Genomic DNA, 15,040 nt, shown 5'->3' with positions numbered 1-15,040 from the left:
ATTCTGAGGTGGGGCCCAGGAACCTGGTGTTTGAAAAGCTCAGCCAGGTCTGGGGAGGCGGGGACTACGGGGCCTGCACTGTCGCACCGGAGCCCTTCATTCCACTACAGAAACTTCTGCGTCACTCTTGCCCTGGCTGCTCTCAGCGGGATGGTCGGGGGGTGGGGGGGCACCCACAGGGGTTGGTGACTTGGGAAGTAGCCCCGCACAGACGCAGTGACCACTCTTGCCTGGGCCCTGGGTTAATTACTCAAGCAAGATGGTATGTCAAATCACATAGAACATTTAATCGGTTACTGTGATACCATAGAAATACCAAGAATCATAAAAGTAAAAATTAAAAAAAAAAAAAAAGCTGCTAGGTCGTACATAATGGTGCCAGGGTTCTCCCGGTGGCTGCTGGTCTGTCGGCACGCCAGGGGTCACTGGCCGTGGTCCTGGGGCCTCTTGCCTTTGCCCTTCTTCTTCTTGTCCTCCAGCCGCGGCTTCAGGGCGCACACGCAGGCCGACACGCCAGCGATGGCCTTGGGCAGCTCGGTGCCCTCACTCCACTTGTCCTTGTCGCGGTCGTAGACCTGCACGGTCTTGGAGAAGGCCGTGTTCTCCCAGCTGTAGCCGCCCAGGATGTAGATGCGGCCCTCCCACACGGCCACGCCCGACTCGCTGTTGGCGTGCAGCAGGGGCGCCACGCGCGTCCACTGGTTGCACTGCGGGCTGTAGGCCTCCACGCCTAGCACGTCGAAGCGCTCCATGGACTCCAGGCTGTCGTCGCTGCCGCCGATGGAGTAGATGCTGTCCCCCAGGCTGCACATGCTGTGCCAGCCGCGCGCAGTGCTCATGGGCCGCCGCTCCTCCCACACGTCCGTCCGGTGGTCGTAGCACAGCAGGTTCTTGCGGTAGGGGCCGATCTGGTAGTCGTGGCCCCCCGAGATGTACACAAAGTCCTTGTAGATGGTGCCCGCGTGGCCATAGGTGAACCTGCGGATGGGCGGACGAACAGAGGGAGAGAGGAAGCTCAGGGCTTGCCTAGGACAAGGTCAAGATTTCATCGGTCGGCTTCCTCAACCACGGTCATCTGGTTCTGGGTGATAAACTACGTGGGTTACAATCCACCCTGCTAGTTATTTTGGGGATCAAGGGACTCAACTCATCACGTGAAGCACGAGGCCCAGGCTGGCACACGGTCATCAGTAGCTACTATCATGACTGTCTACTCATCTTATTCACAGGTGTCCAGGTAGGGCTTCCCTGGTGGCTCAGTGGAGGAGCTGGGATCCACACCCAGACGCTCACCCCACACCCTCTTCTAACTTCCAGGGACCAAGTCCCCTAGACTCAAGTCCACAGCAAGCCTGCTTCAGAGGGTGCACCTGCAGGTTCGATCGCAGGGGGCTGGTCAGATAAACAAGTCCCCTCTGCTAAGCCTGTGACGATAAACGCAGTGAATGGACATCTGGAAAGGGTGGGACAGTCATCACGCCCCCTTCACAGACGAAGCAGCAGAGACAGCACAGGGTGGGGACACCTGCTCAAGTCAGATGGAGCACAGACGACCCCCACTCCCTGAACTCCTCCTGCCCAAAGCTGAGAGGTTTTCAGTGAATCTCTCACCCCCTGAACCCAGCACCCACTCCCTGAAACTCAGGCAGTGAGGAGACTCGCAAACGGAGCACTCAGGCAGCCCCCAACAGGCGCCCTGACACGCCGCCACTACGCCCTCTGCTCCTCATGCTGCTGTTCACAAGCCAGGAGACTCTGCCTGGAATTGGAGGCCAAGATACCCAGAAAGGCAGGTGGGCTCAACTGCCACCCCGGAGCCTCGGCGTCTGTAGATCTGCCCCCAAACCCCAATCACCTTGGCAGGCCGGCTACATAGGACCAGGAGTCGGTCTTTGGGCTGTAGGTCTCTACCGAGGAGAGTGCGCCGTTCTCATTTCGGCCACCGACGGCCACCAGCATGTCCTCGATGGAGGCCAGGTAGAAATCCACACGGCGCTGGTTCATGGAGGCCACCTGTGGAGGCGACACGCCTGTACTTCCCCATTCCCAAACCTGGGTCAGCATCAACACCCAGCACTGTGTCCCCAGCATGCTCCATGGAAGACACAGCCCAGGTGAGGCAGAGGCCACCTGAGTCTGGGGAAGGGAGCCAAACTGGAAGAAGAAAGGGGGGCTCTTTGGGTGGGGCCCTCAAGACCTCATGAATCCCTATGAGGGGCATGGAGAATTCACTTCCCCAAACCTGTCTGGCCAAACCTGTCTGGACTAGAATTCTGAAGGACACACGGGCCCCAGCCACTGATGGATTGGTTTCCTGAAATGTAAGTTCACCTTTCCCCTTGCCCCCCACAATCAGGTATTTTAAAAAGTAGTACTGATTGCCATCTGTGCTGGCGGGCAGAAAGTAGCACTCAGCAGGAAATTAGCAACAGGAGACCCAAGCTTCTTTTTTCCTTTTTAAAGACAAGCAGGACATTCGAATGAACACGGTTCCACAGCAGACTATATGGTTAGGCTGCCACTGCTATGAAGGTATGGAGGCCAGCCTTCTAGGCTGGGAGCCTCCTTCTTGTGGCAAGACTTACAGAGTGGTTGGTTTTAGATTTTTGAGAATAAAAGAGAAAAGTCATCTGAGTCCCTTCTGAACCTTGAGCTCAGGAAACCTCCAAGTTAGGTCAGGAGACTGAGGTGAGTATGAAGACTGGGACAGACTCTCGTGAGTGGCGCTGTGGTTCTGGGGAGGAAAGGAGCACAACCCCCACCCCCCAACAATGTGAGCTACAACCACAACCCTGGGAGGTCAACATCCCCCCACCCGCTTCCAGAGGGAGAAGCTGAGATTTGGAGCGGGCGTGGAGCCAGCCTGAAACTCTCAGCTACAATTGGCCAAGCTGGGCCGTGAACCTGGGTCTGATACCAAGACCCAGCCCCTTCCCAGCATGAGCCACCACACCTTCCAAGGGGCCATGGCTCCTACGAGACATGAGCCTTCGCAGCCTCCCTGAAGCACCTCCAAACCTGTCCCAAAGAGGAGCTTGGCGGAGACTCCGAGACGTGGGGAGGCTGTCAGAAGTATGGGTCAAGTCTCCAGACCAGTGCCATCAGGTATGGTAGCCACTAGCCTCGCACGGCCATTCACACTCACGTTTAAACACGTGACAATGAAATAAAACCGAAAACTCAGTTCTTCGGTCCCATGGGCCACACTTCAAGCCCTCAACTGCCACATGTGGCCGGTGGCTACTGCTGGATGGCACAGACACAGAACTGTTCTGCGGGTGCAGAGTTCTACGGGGCAGCGGTGCCCTGGGCGTGGCCCATCCCTGCAGAAGGTGGCCAGTCAGCCCTCAGTGCCCCCAACCAGGCAGGGGGCTGTGATGGGGCTCGTCATCTTATCATCACACCTAGTTCAGAAGCAGGACGGCTGTCCAGGCCTGAGAGAAGGGAGTGAGGGGGCAGTCAAGACTAAGGTTAAGAAGATCGAAAGTCCTCAAGAGTAAAGAAATAATCTGGCTTTAATCTCACCTTGATCCACTGTTTACAGCGGGGGTCATACCTATAAAGGAGATTGGAGGCCGCATCCCCTCCGTTGTCCCGTGAGAAGCTGCCGCCGGCGATGAAGATGAACCCCCCCAGCACGGCGACGCAGTGGTGGCTCCGCCGGGCCGGCAGGGGCGTCTCCTTGACCCACTGCTCACTCTGGGCGTCCAGGTAGCAGGTGTCGTCACTGAGCTCCAGACACCGCTCGGAGACCTCGCCGCCCACAAAGAGCAGGCACTCCTGGGTGGTGCGGAGGGCCGTGCGCTTGGTCTGCATGACGGGCTGGGCTGCCAGGCTGTTGTGGTAGCGCACGGCCTCCTCGATGAAGCCCTCGCAGTTGGCCTCGCGCGGCAGCAGCGAGCACACGGCGGGCTTGACGCGGTGCAGCAGGTCGTTCTTGGGGATGAGCGGGAAGTGGATGTTCTCCAGCACCTGATAGGCATGGGCCTCGCGCTCGGGCTGCTGCGTCAGCCACTGCAGGGCGGCCTGCAGCAGGTCGTGCTCACACTCCCGCTGCACCTCGCTGCTGCCCAGGTAGGCGCACAGCTTCTGCATGGAGATGTTCTGCAGGAAGGCGGGCGTGAAGGACAGCGTGCCGAAGCGGCTGAGGATGAAGCTGTCGATGAAGGCGTCCAGCCGCTTGAGGCTGTAGATGGAGGCCAGCTCCTGCAGGTACAGGTAGTTGTCCTCGCTCACCTCCTGCTCCAGGTACTCGCAGCAGAAGTCCACCGCAGTCCAGATCTGCAGCAGGTGGGCCGTCTCCAGCACGTAGTCGATGTTGCCGCCGTCCAGCACCAGCTCCCCGCCGTACAGGAAGTCCACCACGGCCTTGAGCCCGATGTAGGAGGCGCCGATCAGCTCCACCTCCTTCTGGAAGGCCTCGCGCATGCCCAGGGTGAACATGGAGTTGAAGTAGTCGCTGCACACGGCCAGCAGGTTGCGGTGGGCCGGCAGGCGCTGCTCATCGGCCACCAGGACCACGTCGCAGAAGAGGCCGCGCAGGCGCTGCTCATTCAGCCGCTGCAGCACTGTGCCCGAGTGCTCGGCCCAGCGGTACACCTGCATCGGCGAGAGCGCCTGTCAGGAGGGGAGGGGGCCTCGGACCCACCTAGCGCCACCCGACCAGCGTTTAGCATACAGCAGAATGAGAGAGAACGGGAAACAGAGTGCCAGAGTACCTCGCAGAAGTAAGGGTGTTTCACTGTGTGTGTGTGTGGCTATGTACTTGTATTGGGCTTCCCTGGTGGCTGAGATGGTAATCAATCTGCCTGCAATGCGTGAGACCCGGGTTTGATCTCTGGGTCAGGAAGATTCCCCTGGAGGAGGGCATGGCAACCCACTCCAGTATTCTTGCCTGGAGAATCCCATGGGCAGAGGAACCTGGTGGGCTACAGTCCATGGGGTCGCAAAGAGTCAGACACGACTGAGCAACTTTCAGTTCCATTTCTTTACAAATAAAATTTACTCAACCTTTCTTTTTTCCTTTCATTCTCCCCCAGACACGACTGAGCAACTTTCAGTTCCATTTCTTTACAAATAAAATTTACTCAACCTTTCTTTTTTCCTTTCATTCTCCCCCTCTCTTCCTCCTTTATAAACAGAATTCCCCAAAGTGTTCTTCGTTCCCTCCTTTCCCATCTCTGTTTCCTTCTCAGCAAGTGTGTGTCATGGCAGAGGTTTGCAAACGCTGTCCCGTGGGGAGGGTGAAGTTATGTGGGGCGGAGCCTCTCTGGTGGGACGGGAGTTGGTGGAGCCCCAGCTCTGCAGCCTCTGAGTCTCCAGCAGCCTCTGAGCCTCCGTTCCTGGTCTCACAAGTGAGGCTGAGTCTGTTTATCACCCAGGTTTGTGGGGGTCATGAGACAGAACCTGGCACAGAGCTGGCCCCAGGGGAGCGGCAGCAGAGTCACCTGCTGGGCCCCTCAGTCCCCACGAAGGCGCAGTGCCGACACTTAGGCTACGAGACCATCCAACAAGGTCACGGGACCCAGAGACTAACGTGCCTGGGGAACTTACTCTCAGAAACACGGCTTCAGCAGTCACGGCCAGGGTTAAAAGAAACGTATGTAAACTGCAGCAACACTATGCTACACATGGCCCTGTACACGTGACTGCACGCTCTTGTTCGAGCATCATGGGAACCCTCCAAGGGAGTGTCAATTATATTTCCAGATGAGGAAAAGTCAGGCTCAGAAAGACTGCAAAATCTGTCCAAAATCCCACAGAGACTGAGAGGCAGGGCTGGGATTTGAAACTAGATCTGATTTCAGAGCCCAAACCTTTAATCACCATGCTACACAGGAATTAACAAATCAATTGATAGGAATAATTAATAGGAGTTAATTCAATACATTCAGGTTGGTGGACATTGACTGACTGTTGTCTGCCTGCCCTGGGCTTTTAAAGATACAAAGAAAACTCAGACTTTAGATAACAGTTTCTAAATCCTGGACGGAATAATCAGGATATTTCACACTGCTCTATTTACTCTCTATAAAAACAAGAAGATGATTCAACATATAAGAAAACGGACCACTCAGAAACATCAGCAGGGAGATTCAAGGGTGATTGGGAAAAAGGGCTAGGCATTAAGTCTGATGTGTGGTGGGGGTGGTGAGGCTGGGCAGGTGCAAGCAGCTGGCTGACTTGCACACAGGTCCCTAGAGGTTACTTCTCAACGTGTATTCTATGGCTGGGGCTTGGTTTTTCCTTCCCTTCCAAATCTGCTCTCTACCACCTCCAATGCACCAGTAACGGGCCACTTTATTTCCCTGTGGTCCTTCCCGTCCAGCCAGTTCCAACATCCATGGCTCCATCCACACCGAGTCTCAGGCAACATCCTCACATTCTGAGGACACCATGCAGCCAATCCCTACAGCTCCCTTCTCTTTCAAGTCCACAGAGCCAGGCTCTCCTGCCTGACATTACAGGGTGGCTTCTTGGAGGTTCACACATGGATATTTCTGCCTATTCTGGTTATCCAGAGAGCGCTGGGCTGGCCTGGTTTTGGCTTATAATTGAGCAGGAAAGGTCTGGGCTCCAGCACAAGCTGGCCTGGGGCCCCACTTGGGTGCAGACTGAAGGAAATAAAAAGGCACCACAGGGGCGGTCTATCGAGTGACAGTGAAGGCTAGTGTCCTTGAGAAGCAACTGAGGGGCCTCAGGTGGGCTCTGAGCCCACCCTGGTCTGGTTGCTTCCAAGCTGGCGGGGGCACTGGAACTATCACAGTTAAATAGGGGTACACAGGCCCCTAGCTGCGGCGTGAAAAGGAAATAGCCCTGAGGAGGGGCAAGGATAGGGAGAGCCCCGGAGGAGAGTTTCCATGGGGCCATATGCGGCAGGCAGGCAGGGCAGAGACGGCTTCACTGCTTCTACAGCTGGGCCTCCAGGCTAGGTGGGCTCGTTTAGTTCTGCACCTGGGTCTCCACCACAGCCTGTTTCCACATGTTTAGTGTAGCAGCAGAGACAACAACTAAAAACAGACAACCGTGACTTCCCGACTTTAAAGGGTCATCAGTAACTGAGTTGCAGCACTTCACATAATTTAGAAACTCTGACCTTCGACTTTCTCCCATGACATTAACCCTGTTCATCCCTTCATTTCTTATTTTAGCACCTTCACCAAAGGCTAGGCAAGGGAAAGAAACACAGGTACTCAGGGTCTAATGCTGGGCAGAAAGGAGCAGGTATGGGGATGTTGTTGTTTAGTTGTGAGGTCGTGTCCGACTCTGCAACCCCATAGACTGTAGCCCGCCAGGCTCCTCTGTCCATGGGATTTTCCAGGCCAGAATACTAGAATAGGTTGCCATTTCCTCCTCCAGGGGATCTTCCCAACCCAGGGATCAAACCTGTGTCTCCTGAATTGGCAGGTGGACTCTCTACCGCTGAGCCACCAGGGAACCTGAGGTATGGGGCACCTTATACTAAAAAAGAATTCAGGGACTTCCCTGGTGGTCCAGTGGTTAGGACTCCAGTCGCTTCCACTGCACAGGGTGCGGGTTCAATCTCTGGTCAGGGGACTAAGGTCCCACAAGCCACGTGGCACAGCCAAAATAAATAAACATTAAAGAATAAAAAATTCAGCATTAAATTGGATCAACATATTTTAGAGTAGACAAATGAGCAGCGGCAGCCACAGAATGGAAGGCTCCATTGATCTGAGACAGGCAAGGTGTACCACCACAAGCGGTAACTGGGGTGACCCTCCGAAGCAGGCCAACAAGAGCAAGGAGCAGGCACACACAGCCACCCCCGACTCCATTCATACAAGTTCAAGGGCAGGTGAAACTGCTGAAAGCTGGGAGAGTGGCTCTCCCTACTGCAGGGACCCGGAGGGGTCTGGTGATATTCTTTCTAACTTATCCAGGTTTTGGCCACATGGGTGTGATGAATGTCTAGAAATTCAAGGGCACGTTATGATTTGGGCGCTTGCTAAGTATGAAATGTTAGGAACATAAATACAACAAACCAAGGGATAAAGAAGCCTATTCCTGAAAGCTTCAATTCAAAGAGAAACAGGCTCAGAATCTGGCTTGAAGGGACAAAGGTTTCTAGCGCTGTCGAACTTAGAAAGCTACGCTGTCTCGGCAGCCAAGCTCCGAAACAAAGCCCCTTTGAGGCAGCAGTGAGACCTTTCTGGGTTTTCACAGCAGATAAAGCCAGGCTTGGCAAGGGCCTTCTCAGTCGGCTCAAATGGAAACAGGAGAGTTCTCAGGGGGATCAGCCTCCCCTGAAAATTACACCCCATTTTTCTTTTTCACACATCTGTTGAACCTCATTCCTCTTTTTGTCCTCATCTATAAGTTGCTCGCAGCTCCCTTTATCTAAAATGGTATTTCTTCATCTTTCTTCATTTGTCTGCTTTTAAGATATTTTTTCCCTAACAGCTTGCTATGTCATTTAAACACACAATATACAGTCTATATATTTGGGCATGTATTATATGTACTTTGAAAGAGTAAAATTCTTTCCACACCCCGAAGCTCACCCCTTGTGAGCAATGTCAGCCCCATGGAGAATGCATGATACAGTCCAACCATGACATTTAATCGTCAAAACAGGAGACTTTTAAAGAAAAGGACGCTATTGATATTTATAAAGAGACAGGTATAAATGGGGACTGTCCCACAAATTGGTCCCCTGAACCTCATCTACAGCGGCTGTGGGGACAAGGGCCACTCCAAGTCACCTGAGGAGTCTGCTAAAGGTTACAGAATACCAGGTCCTGCTCCCAGACTTTAATTTAGCAGGTCTGGGGTGGGGCTGGGTACATGTACTTCCAATGAGACACCTGCCCCCTCCCCCCTTCCCAAGACGAGTCTGATGCAGTCAGTGTGACACAGGTAGGTAGCAGCGCCCTGGGGGCCCACCCTCACTCACTCCTAGGGTCCCAGAAGGTCACGATCAGGAAAGGCTCTGGCCCTTCACATCAGGTATGCCAAGTGCTGCCCCCACTATAAGGCTGGGGGCTGGCTTCTTGACAGACATCTTTGGAGCCTCAGGTGGAAACAGGAATCCCATGGCATCCACCCTGTCCTGTACACCTCTCAGGGTCAAAGTGCAGGATAAAGGAGTCCAGTTGTGTTTCTAACATCCACCACTCCCTTCAACCCCCGCTCTCTCTGATTTTATGATTTTTCCACTCCTTGCCTGTGCCGCCTCTAGTCACCGTTAAGGAGATTAACACCAATGCCAAGAATAGAAAATCAGCCTGTACAATGAGAATGAGCTTGTTAGAAAACCCTCACGCTTCTTGGGCAATCGGCACAGTGACCCGTTCACAGACCTTTGAGGACTCGCTGATCTTGTACGGCCGAGACACTCGCGTCTGCCGGCTTCCCTCCATCATAAACGAGATCGCAGCCCTACGACAAGAACGGGGTTTCTGAGCATGTAGTAATAACTCGAGGTCATTCACAAATCGCAGGCTCTGCTGGCAGGTGTCAGTGACAGCAAGAGCGAAGGGAGGGAAGAGAGAGACAACACTGTACTTCCAAGCACTCTGTCACGCTGAGTGCTGAAAACATTCGGGTGTTCAAATCAGACAGAACACATAGTAAGCGTTCCCTTCTCACCTAAAGTCCCACCACGTCTTGTCTCTCAGCTCACCTACAAACACCTACCTTTGGATGTTTGATCAGAAGGCCGTCTTTGCAATAGATCAAGACCACAGTATCAACAGTTGTCATTTCAGAACCCAGACTATGACCCTGGGACCAAGTTAAGGGACTGACACCTGCCATCATAGTAACCTTCCACCTGGCTTGACCAAGCTGACGTCACTTAACCCATTTCACAGATGATGATGTTGAGCTCAAGGTCACACAAAGCTAGTGAATGGCTGGCAATCAAAGCTGAATCTGTTCAGCTTCAAAACTGGACAGACATGGGCACTTGAATGGGGCCTAGGCTTTGAGTCTCACCCTTGTAAAATTCTGTGACGTTCAGGATACGGTTCAGTGACGACTACCACGTATAAAATATGCTCTGGACACAGGCACTGTCTTGTTTTCTTTGTCTCACTGATTTAAGCCCCACAACATCACCAGGAGGCCAGCACTATTATTACCCTCAGTTTACAGAGGAGGAAGCTGTCCCAGCGAGGGGAAGGAACTTGCTCAGCTTCACACTCAGGAAGCAGCAGCAGAGTCAGGATTCCAAGGTAAGGAGGCTTGCATGCTCTCAAGCCCTAGGCTACTCCACCTGGCCATTAAACAAATACCCACAGGCAGGAAACCTTTGTGAGAGAATGGGAGAGGGGATGGGGTTATGTCCTGCCTGGAACATCCAAGATAAACTTGAACAAGCAATTTAACCTTTCTACACACTTCATGGTGGAGTCTATGGCAAAGGCTGGTGTACCCACACCATGACAGGCTTCTTCCAGTTTTTGAAATGTCAAGTAACTCACTAAGAGCACAGAGCCGGCTCTGGGGGACCTCGGAGGATGGGCGCACAGGGAGGAAGGATTAAGCCAGCAACATGGGCACAAGTCATATACTGGGACAGAGGGTTTACAGAGGGATCTATCCCCTGCTATCCGAGTTGAGAAGAGTCAGCTTTTGCTAATAAGTAACAGTGCAATAAGGAGTCCAGCGCTCTGTTAAGATAATCACGGAAAACAAGAGGGGGCTCCAGTGATGTGGGGGAATGGGTTGGGGAAGCGATCCTGGTGCAGTCTACCCTGCCAGTTTCCTGGGGGAAAGGAAGGGATAAGTAGATTTCTCTCGGCAAATTAGCAACTTTGTGACAAAGACCAGCTGTAGCCCTCCCCCCAATCCTTTCTGACTGCCCCTAGGATGCTGGGGGCTCAGAGACGGAAAGGAAGGACACCAGCAGCCATCCTACTCTTCATCCCTGACTTCCTTGTTTCACCTTCACCCTCCGAGACAGGTGTCACCGCCGCTCCTGATGCCCAGGCTCAGGTGGCCGTGGGGCCCGCCCAAGGTCACCCGCAGCAGACCGTCTCCACCACCCGAGGCAGCCAGCCAGGTCTCAGGTCTGCCTTCAGTGCTAAAAGCTTTGTTTTCTAGGCCAACGTTTCTAGAGAGAGTTTTCCCCGTGAGGAGGCTCCCTTTTGTCTGCGGGCAAGCGGTTCGGGTGCCCAGCTGCTCCAGGAGTGTGGGTGTCAGCTGCCTCCTGTGCTTTCTGCAAGCAGGTGAGGGGTCAAGGCCATCCGCAGGGACGGTGGCGATACCCAGTGAGGCGCTGAGAGGTCTTTTTACTAAACACGGAACAGAGGCCACGTCCGGGCGGCCGGCAGGGTCCCCAGGGAGCCCGGGTTTCAGGCCTGAAACCTGCCGGACCGCGGCGCTCGGGAGGTGGGGGAAACCGCGTCGTGGAGGTGGAGGTGGACCCGGACGCCCGCCCGCACTCACCGGTCCCGGCTCTCGGCGGACACCGCCGTGGCTTCCTCGGACACGGCACCGCTAGGCGGAACAGCCGGCACAACAGCCGCCCGGGCGGGCTCGCGCCGGCCGCGAAGCTGGGGAGGGCGCAGAGCGGGGAGGGCGCCGGCGGCGGGACGCGGGGACGCTCGCCCACCTGGGCCGCGCGCCGCCGCGCAGGCCGTACCTGTCCCACCTGTGGGGGCGGCGGCCCCCTCCCCAGCCCCGAGCCTCGGGGCCCGCCCCTAGCCCTGCGGTCCTCACCGGCGCTCCGCCGAGCACAAAGGGCTCCCGCGGGCGGAACCGCGGCGCCGGCGACCCTCCCGAAGCAGGCCCGCCCCCTGCCCCGGCCCCCGGAAGGCGCGCGGGCTCCTGCCCCGGCCAGCGCAGGAGCAGGGCGCGCGCGGAGGCCCACCTGGGAGGGCACGCTACTGGCGCGGCGCGGGGACCCCCGGCGGCGGGGCCGAGCGGGCGGGGCGGCGGGGCCGGAGCGCCGGAGCCCGCGGGCCGGCCGGGAGCGCGGCCATGGCTCCGCCAGGAAGTGCGAGGCCGAGGGCGGAGGCGCGCGCAGCCAATGGCGGCGGCCGGGAGCGGGTGGGCGCAGGCGGCGCGGGGGCGGAGCCTGCGCGGGGCGGGACCTGCGCCGGGGCGGGGTCTGTGCGGGGTCCCGGCCTGCGTGGGGTCCTCGCCCACCCCTCGGCCCGCACACCCCCTCGACCCGGGGCCTCACTGGCGGCCCCGGCGGGCCACTCAAGAGTCAAGCATCGCGACCGCCTCCTGGGTGTCGACCGCCGTCCCAGGCGCAGGGACACGGCGTGGACCAGACAGGCGAGGTCGGGGGCCTGGGGGACCTGAGTGCTGGGAGGGGGCATCGCGGGGGCACCTTCGCACCTTCACCCTCTTCCAACCTTAGTTCGGCCGGCCGCATTGCGTTCACTTACAGCGAGGCCTTCGCTGGCCCCCTGTGTTAAAGTCACCATTCCTCTCTTCACTACCAAACAGTTCTGTGCTTGCTGCTGCTGCTGCTAAGTCGCTTCAGTCATGTCCGACTCTGTGCGACCCCATAGACAGCCCACCAGGCTCCCCCGTCCCTGGGATTCTCCAGGCAAGAACACTGGAGTGGGTTGCCATTTCCTTCTCCAGTGCATGAAAGTGAAAAGTGAAAGTGAAGTCGCACAGTCGTGTCCGACTCCTCGCGACCCCATGGATTGCATGCAGCCTTCCAGGCTCCTCCGTCCATGGGATTTGCCAGGCAAGAGTACTGGAGTGGGTTGCCATTGCCTTCTCCGAGCTCTGTGCTTACCTCCGTCTAATTCTTCTCAATCATTCCTTGTTCATTCGACTTACTCTTCTCTCTCCCTGACTGGAAACCCGCCGGGGCAGGGTTTGCTGCCAGCCCCAAGGCTGGCACCTGGTAGCCTCTTAACTACGTGTTTGAGGAATAAATGAGCTTTAACCACCACAGATCTATCATTGTCAAACTTACACTACAGCCTGAATGAACCTTGGAAACATTATTCTAAGTGAAAGACACAGAAGAACGGGAATTGTATGAGTCCATTTATATGAAATGTCCAGAACAGGCCAATCCATAGAGACAGAAAGGAAATTAGTGGTTACTCAGGGCTGGGATGTTGAGGGAAATAGTGTGGCTGTTAAGGGATGTTTTTGGGCAGGAGTGTGATAAAAAATGTTCTGAAATTCGGTCATAATAATGATTGAACAACTCTGAATAGATGAAAAACCACTGAATTGTACAGTTAAAAAGGGTGGATTGGGATTTCCCCAGCGGTCCAGTGGTTAGGACACGGCACTTTCATGCCATGGAGCAGGTTCGATTCTTGGTTGGGGAGCTAAGATCCCACAAGCCGCAGAGCACAAACAAAATTTAAAAAATAAATAAAAACTAAGGAAGTACTCAGTATCAAAAGGGACAAGCACAAAAGGGAAAACATTACTCACCCAAGGAGAACAGCTGTCAGTACCTAAGTGTAGAGCAGCCCTGTGTTTTTTGCATGCACGTGATTCTGTGTGGTGCAGGCCCTTTGGAGAGGTGTCAGTGAACTGCCAGCCCTGTCCCAAGAACAGCTGGGCCTGGGGTGGGGGGCGGGTGGGAGGGATAGGGAGGGAGGTGGTGTTGGGGATGGAGTGAGGCCTAGGAGAACTGTTCCTTGCAGCTGCAGCCCTAGCTCCCCAGGGAGCCTCCAGGTCCCTGAGTCTCTTGGAGGAGGAGGGAAGGAGGAGGCAGGCAGCTCTCTAAACACTCTGTTCTCACCAGAGGTTTGTCCTTGGCCCAGCTTTCCTCCCAAAGGCTGAGTAATCTAGAAAAATTGCAGCCCAGCATAAGTGAGCCAGCCTGGGGGCCACCCTGGATCACGTCTGCAAGTGGAATTCTTGGCTCAGTTCCTCCAGTAAATTTGTAACTGTTTAGATTGGAGGGTAAGAAGCAACAGACCAGTAAATGGGTGAAGCCACAGAGGTTTGCTGGCCCAGGCCTTGGTCGTCCCTAATCTCAGATTAAAAGAGAAAAGACTTTCTTCCCCTCAGTTGGCATTTCTGCTTCCTGCTTCCTTCTCCGCAGAACTTGCCTCCCCAGCTGTGCCTGGATTTGGGCCCTGGCTCGGTGCCAACTGGACCAGCTGCACTGTGTGCCTCCATTTCCCACCTCCAAATGGGGTAGCCTTTGTTCCTTTCGTGGTGTTGACAAATTAATACATGATGAATGAATGATATAATGAATGAATGAATAATAAATGAATTAATACATGCTGACTACTTCCATCAGTGCCCCATGCATGTTAGTCGCTCAGTTGTGTCTGACTCTTTCTGACCCATGGACTGTAACCCGTCAGGCTCATCTGTCCACAGGATTTTCCAGGCAAGAATACTGGAGTGGATTGCCATTTCCTTCTCCAGGGGATTTTCCCAACCCAGGGATCAAACACAGGTTTTCTGCAGTGCAGGCAGATTCTTTACCATCTGAGCCACCAGGGAAGCATAAAACCCCATGAACAAAGCTCCATAAATTTGAACTTTTGTTGATGATGCCTGTCTACCAGTTAGAAAACTCTTCCTTAGCTGAAGACTTTGTTTCCTGTTAAAATAGAAATCATTTGAAAATGGATTCTATGAGTCATTGACACCTTAGCATTCATTCATCAGCTTCAGGCGCTTTCTCAAGATCATCTTGTTTCATGACTAGAGGGAAAGGAAGAGGCCAGCCCCTAAGAGGGGTAGAGAGAAGAGGGGAGGGGAGGCAGATATAAGGCGCTAAATGTACACAAAGCTTCCTGCGTGTCACGGCTTCTCCTGGAGCTGATGCTGTCTTGGGACCTGTCAGGTCAGAACTGCTGGTCACTTACTGCTGAGGTTTCTAAGGAAGCTGGCCTGGCCCACAGCTTGACTCTGTTTGCCATGGTTCCCTGTTTGCCAGCTGTGAAAATGAAATGCTTGGCATTTCAGGGTTGCACAGCTGGCTGTGGTCCAAGGTCAGCAGGTAACCCTGACTAGCCACGTCTCCCATGGAGTCTTCAAGCCTCTCGTGTGAAACCCAGCGCGTGGATAAAAGCCTTCGCAAAACTGTGTGGCCAGGAGAGCCACATAAGTAATACAATTA

General features: G+C 54.9%; 1 protein-coding gene across 2 annotated transcripts; it reads right to left on the bottom strand.

Annotated features, from left to right (window-relative positions):
* Nucleotides 1-267: 267 nt before the first annotated feature.
* On the bottom strand, nucleotides 268-11,977 carry KLHL36 (kelch like family member 36). Of its 2 annotated transcripts, none has more exons than XM_070770395.1 (5): nucleotides 11,840-11,977; nucleotides 9,324-9,402; nucleotides 3,526-4,599; nucleotides 1,856-2,013; nucleotides 268-978 (listed from the first exon to the last, which is right to left on the bottom strand). In XM_070770395.1, the coding sequence occupies exons 2-5, from the start codon at nucleotides 9,384-9,386 to the stop codon at nucleotides 423-425; spliced, it is 1,851 nt and encodes a 616-aa protein (XP_070626496.1). In that variant the 5' UTR covers nucleotides 9,387-9,402; nucleotides 11,840-11,977; the 3' UTR covers nucleotides 268-422. The 2 variants fall into 2 exon arrangements, with proteins under 2 accessions (XP_070626496.1, XP_070626495.1); XM_070770394.1 differs by lacking the exon at nucleotides 11,840-11,977 and adding an exon at nucleotides 11,416-11,816.
* Between the last annotated feature and the right edge of the window lie 3,063 nt (nucleotides 11,978-15,040).

Source organism: Bos indicus, chromosome 18, assembly GCF_029378745.1.
Source record: "Bos indicus isolate NIAB-ARS_2022 breed Sahiwal x Tharparkar chromosome 18, NIAB-ARS_B.indTharparkar_mat_pri_1.0, whole genome shotgun sequence".
NCBI lineage: Eukaryota > Metazoa > Chordata > Mammalia > Artiodactyla > Bovidae > Bos > Bos indicus.
This window is presented reverse-complemented; position numbering and strand designations above follow the sequence as displayed.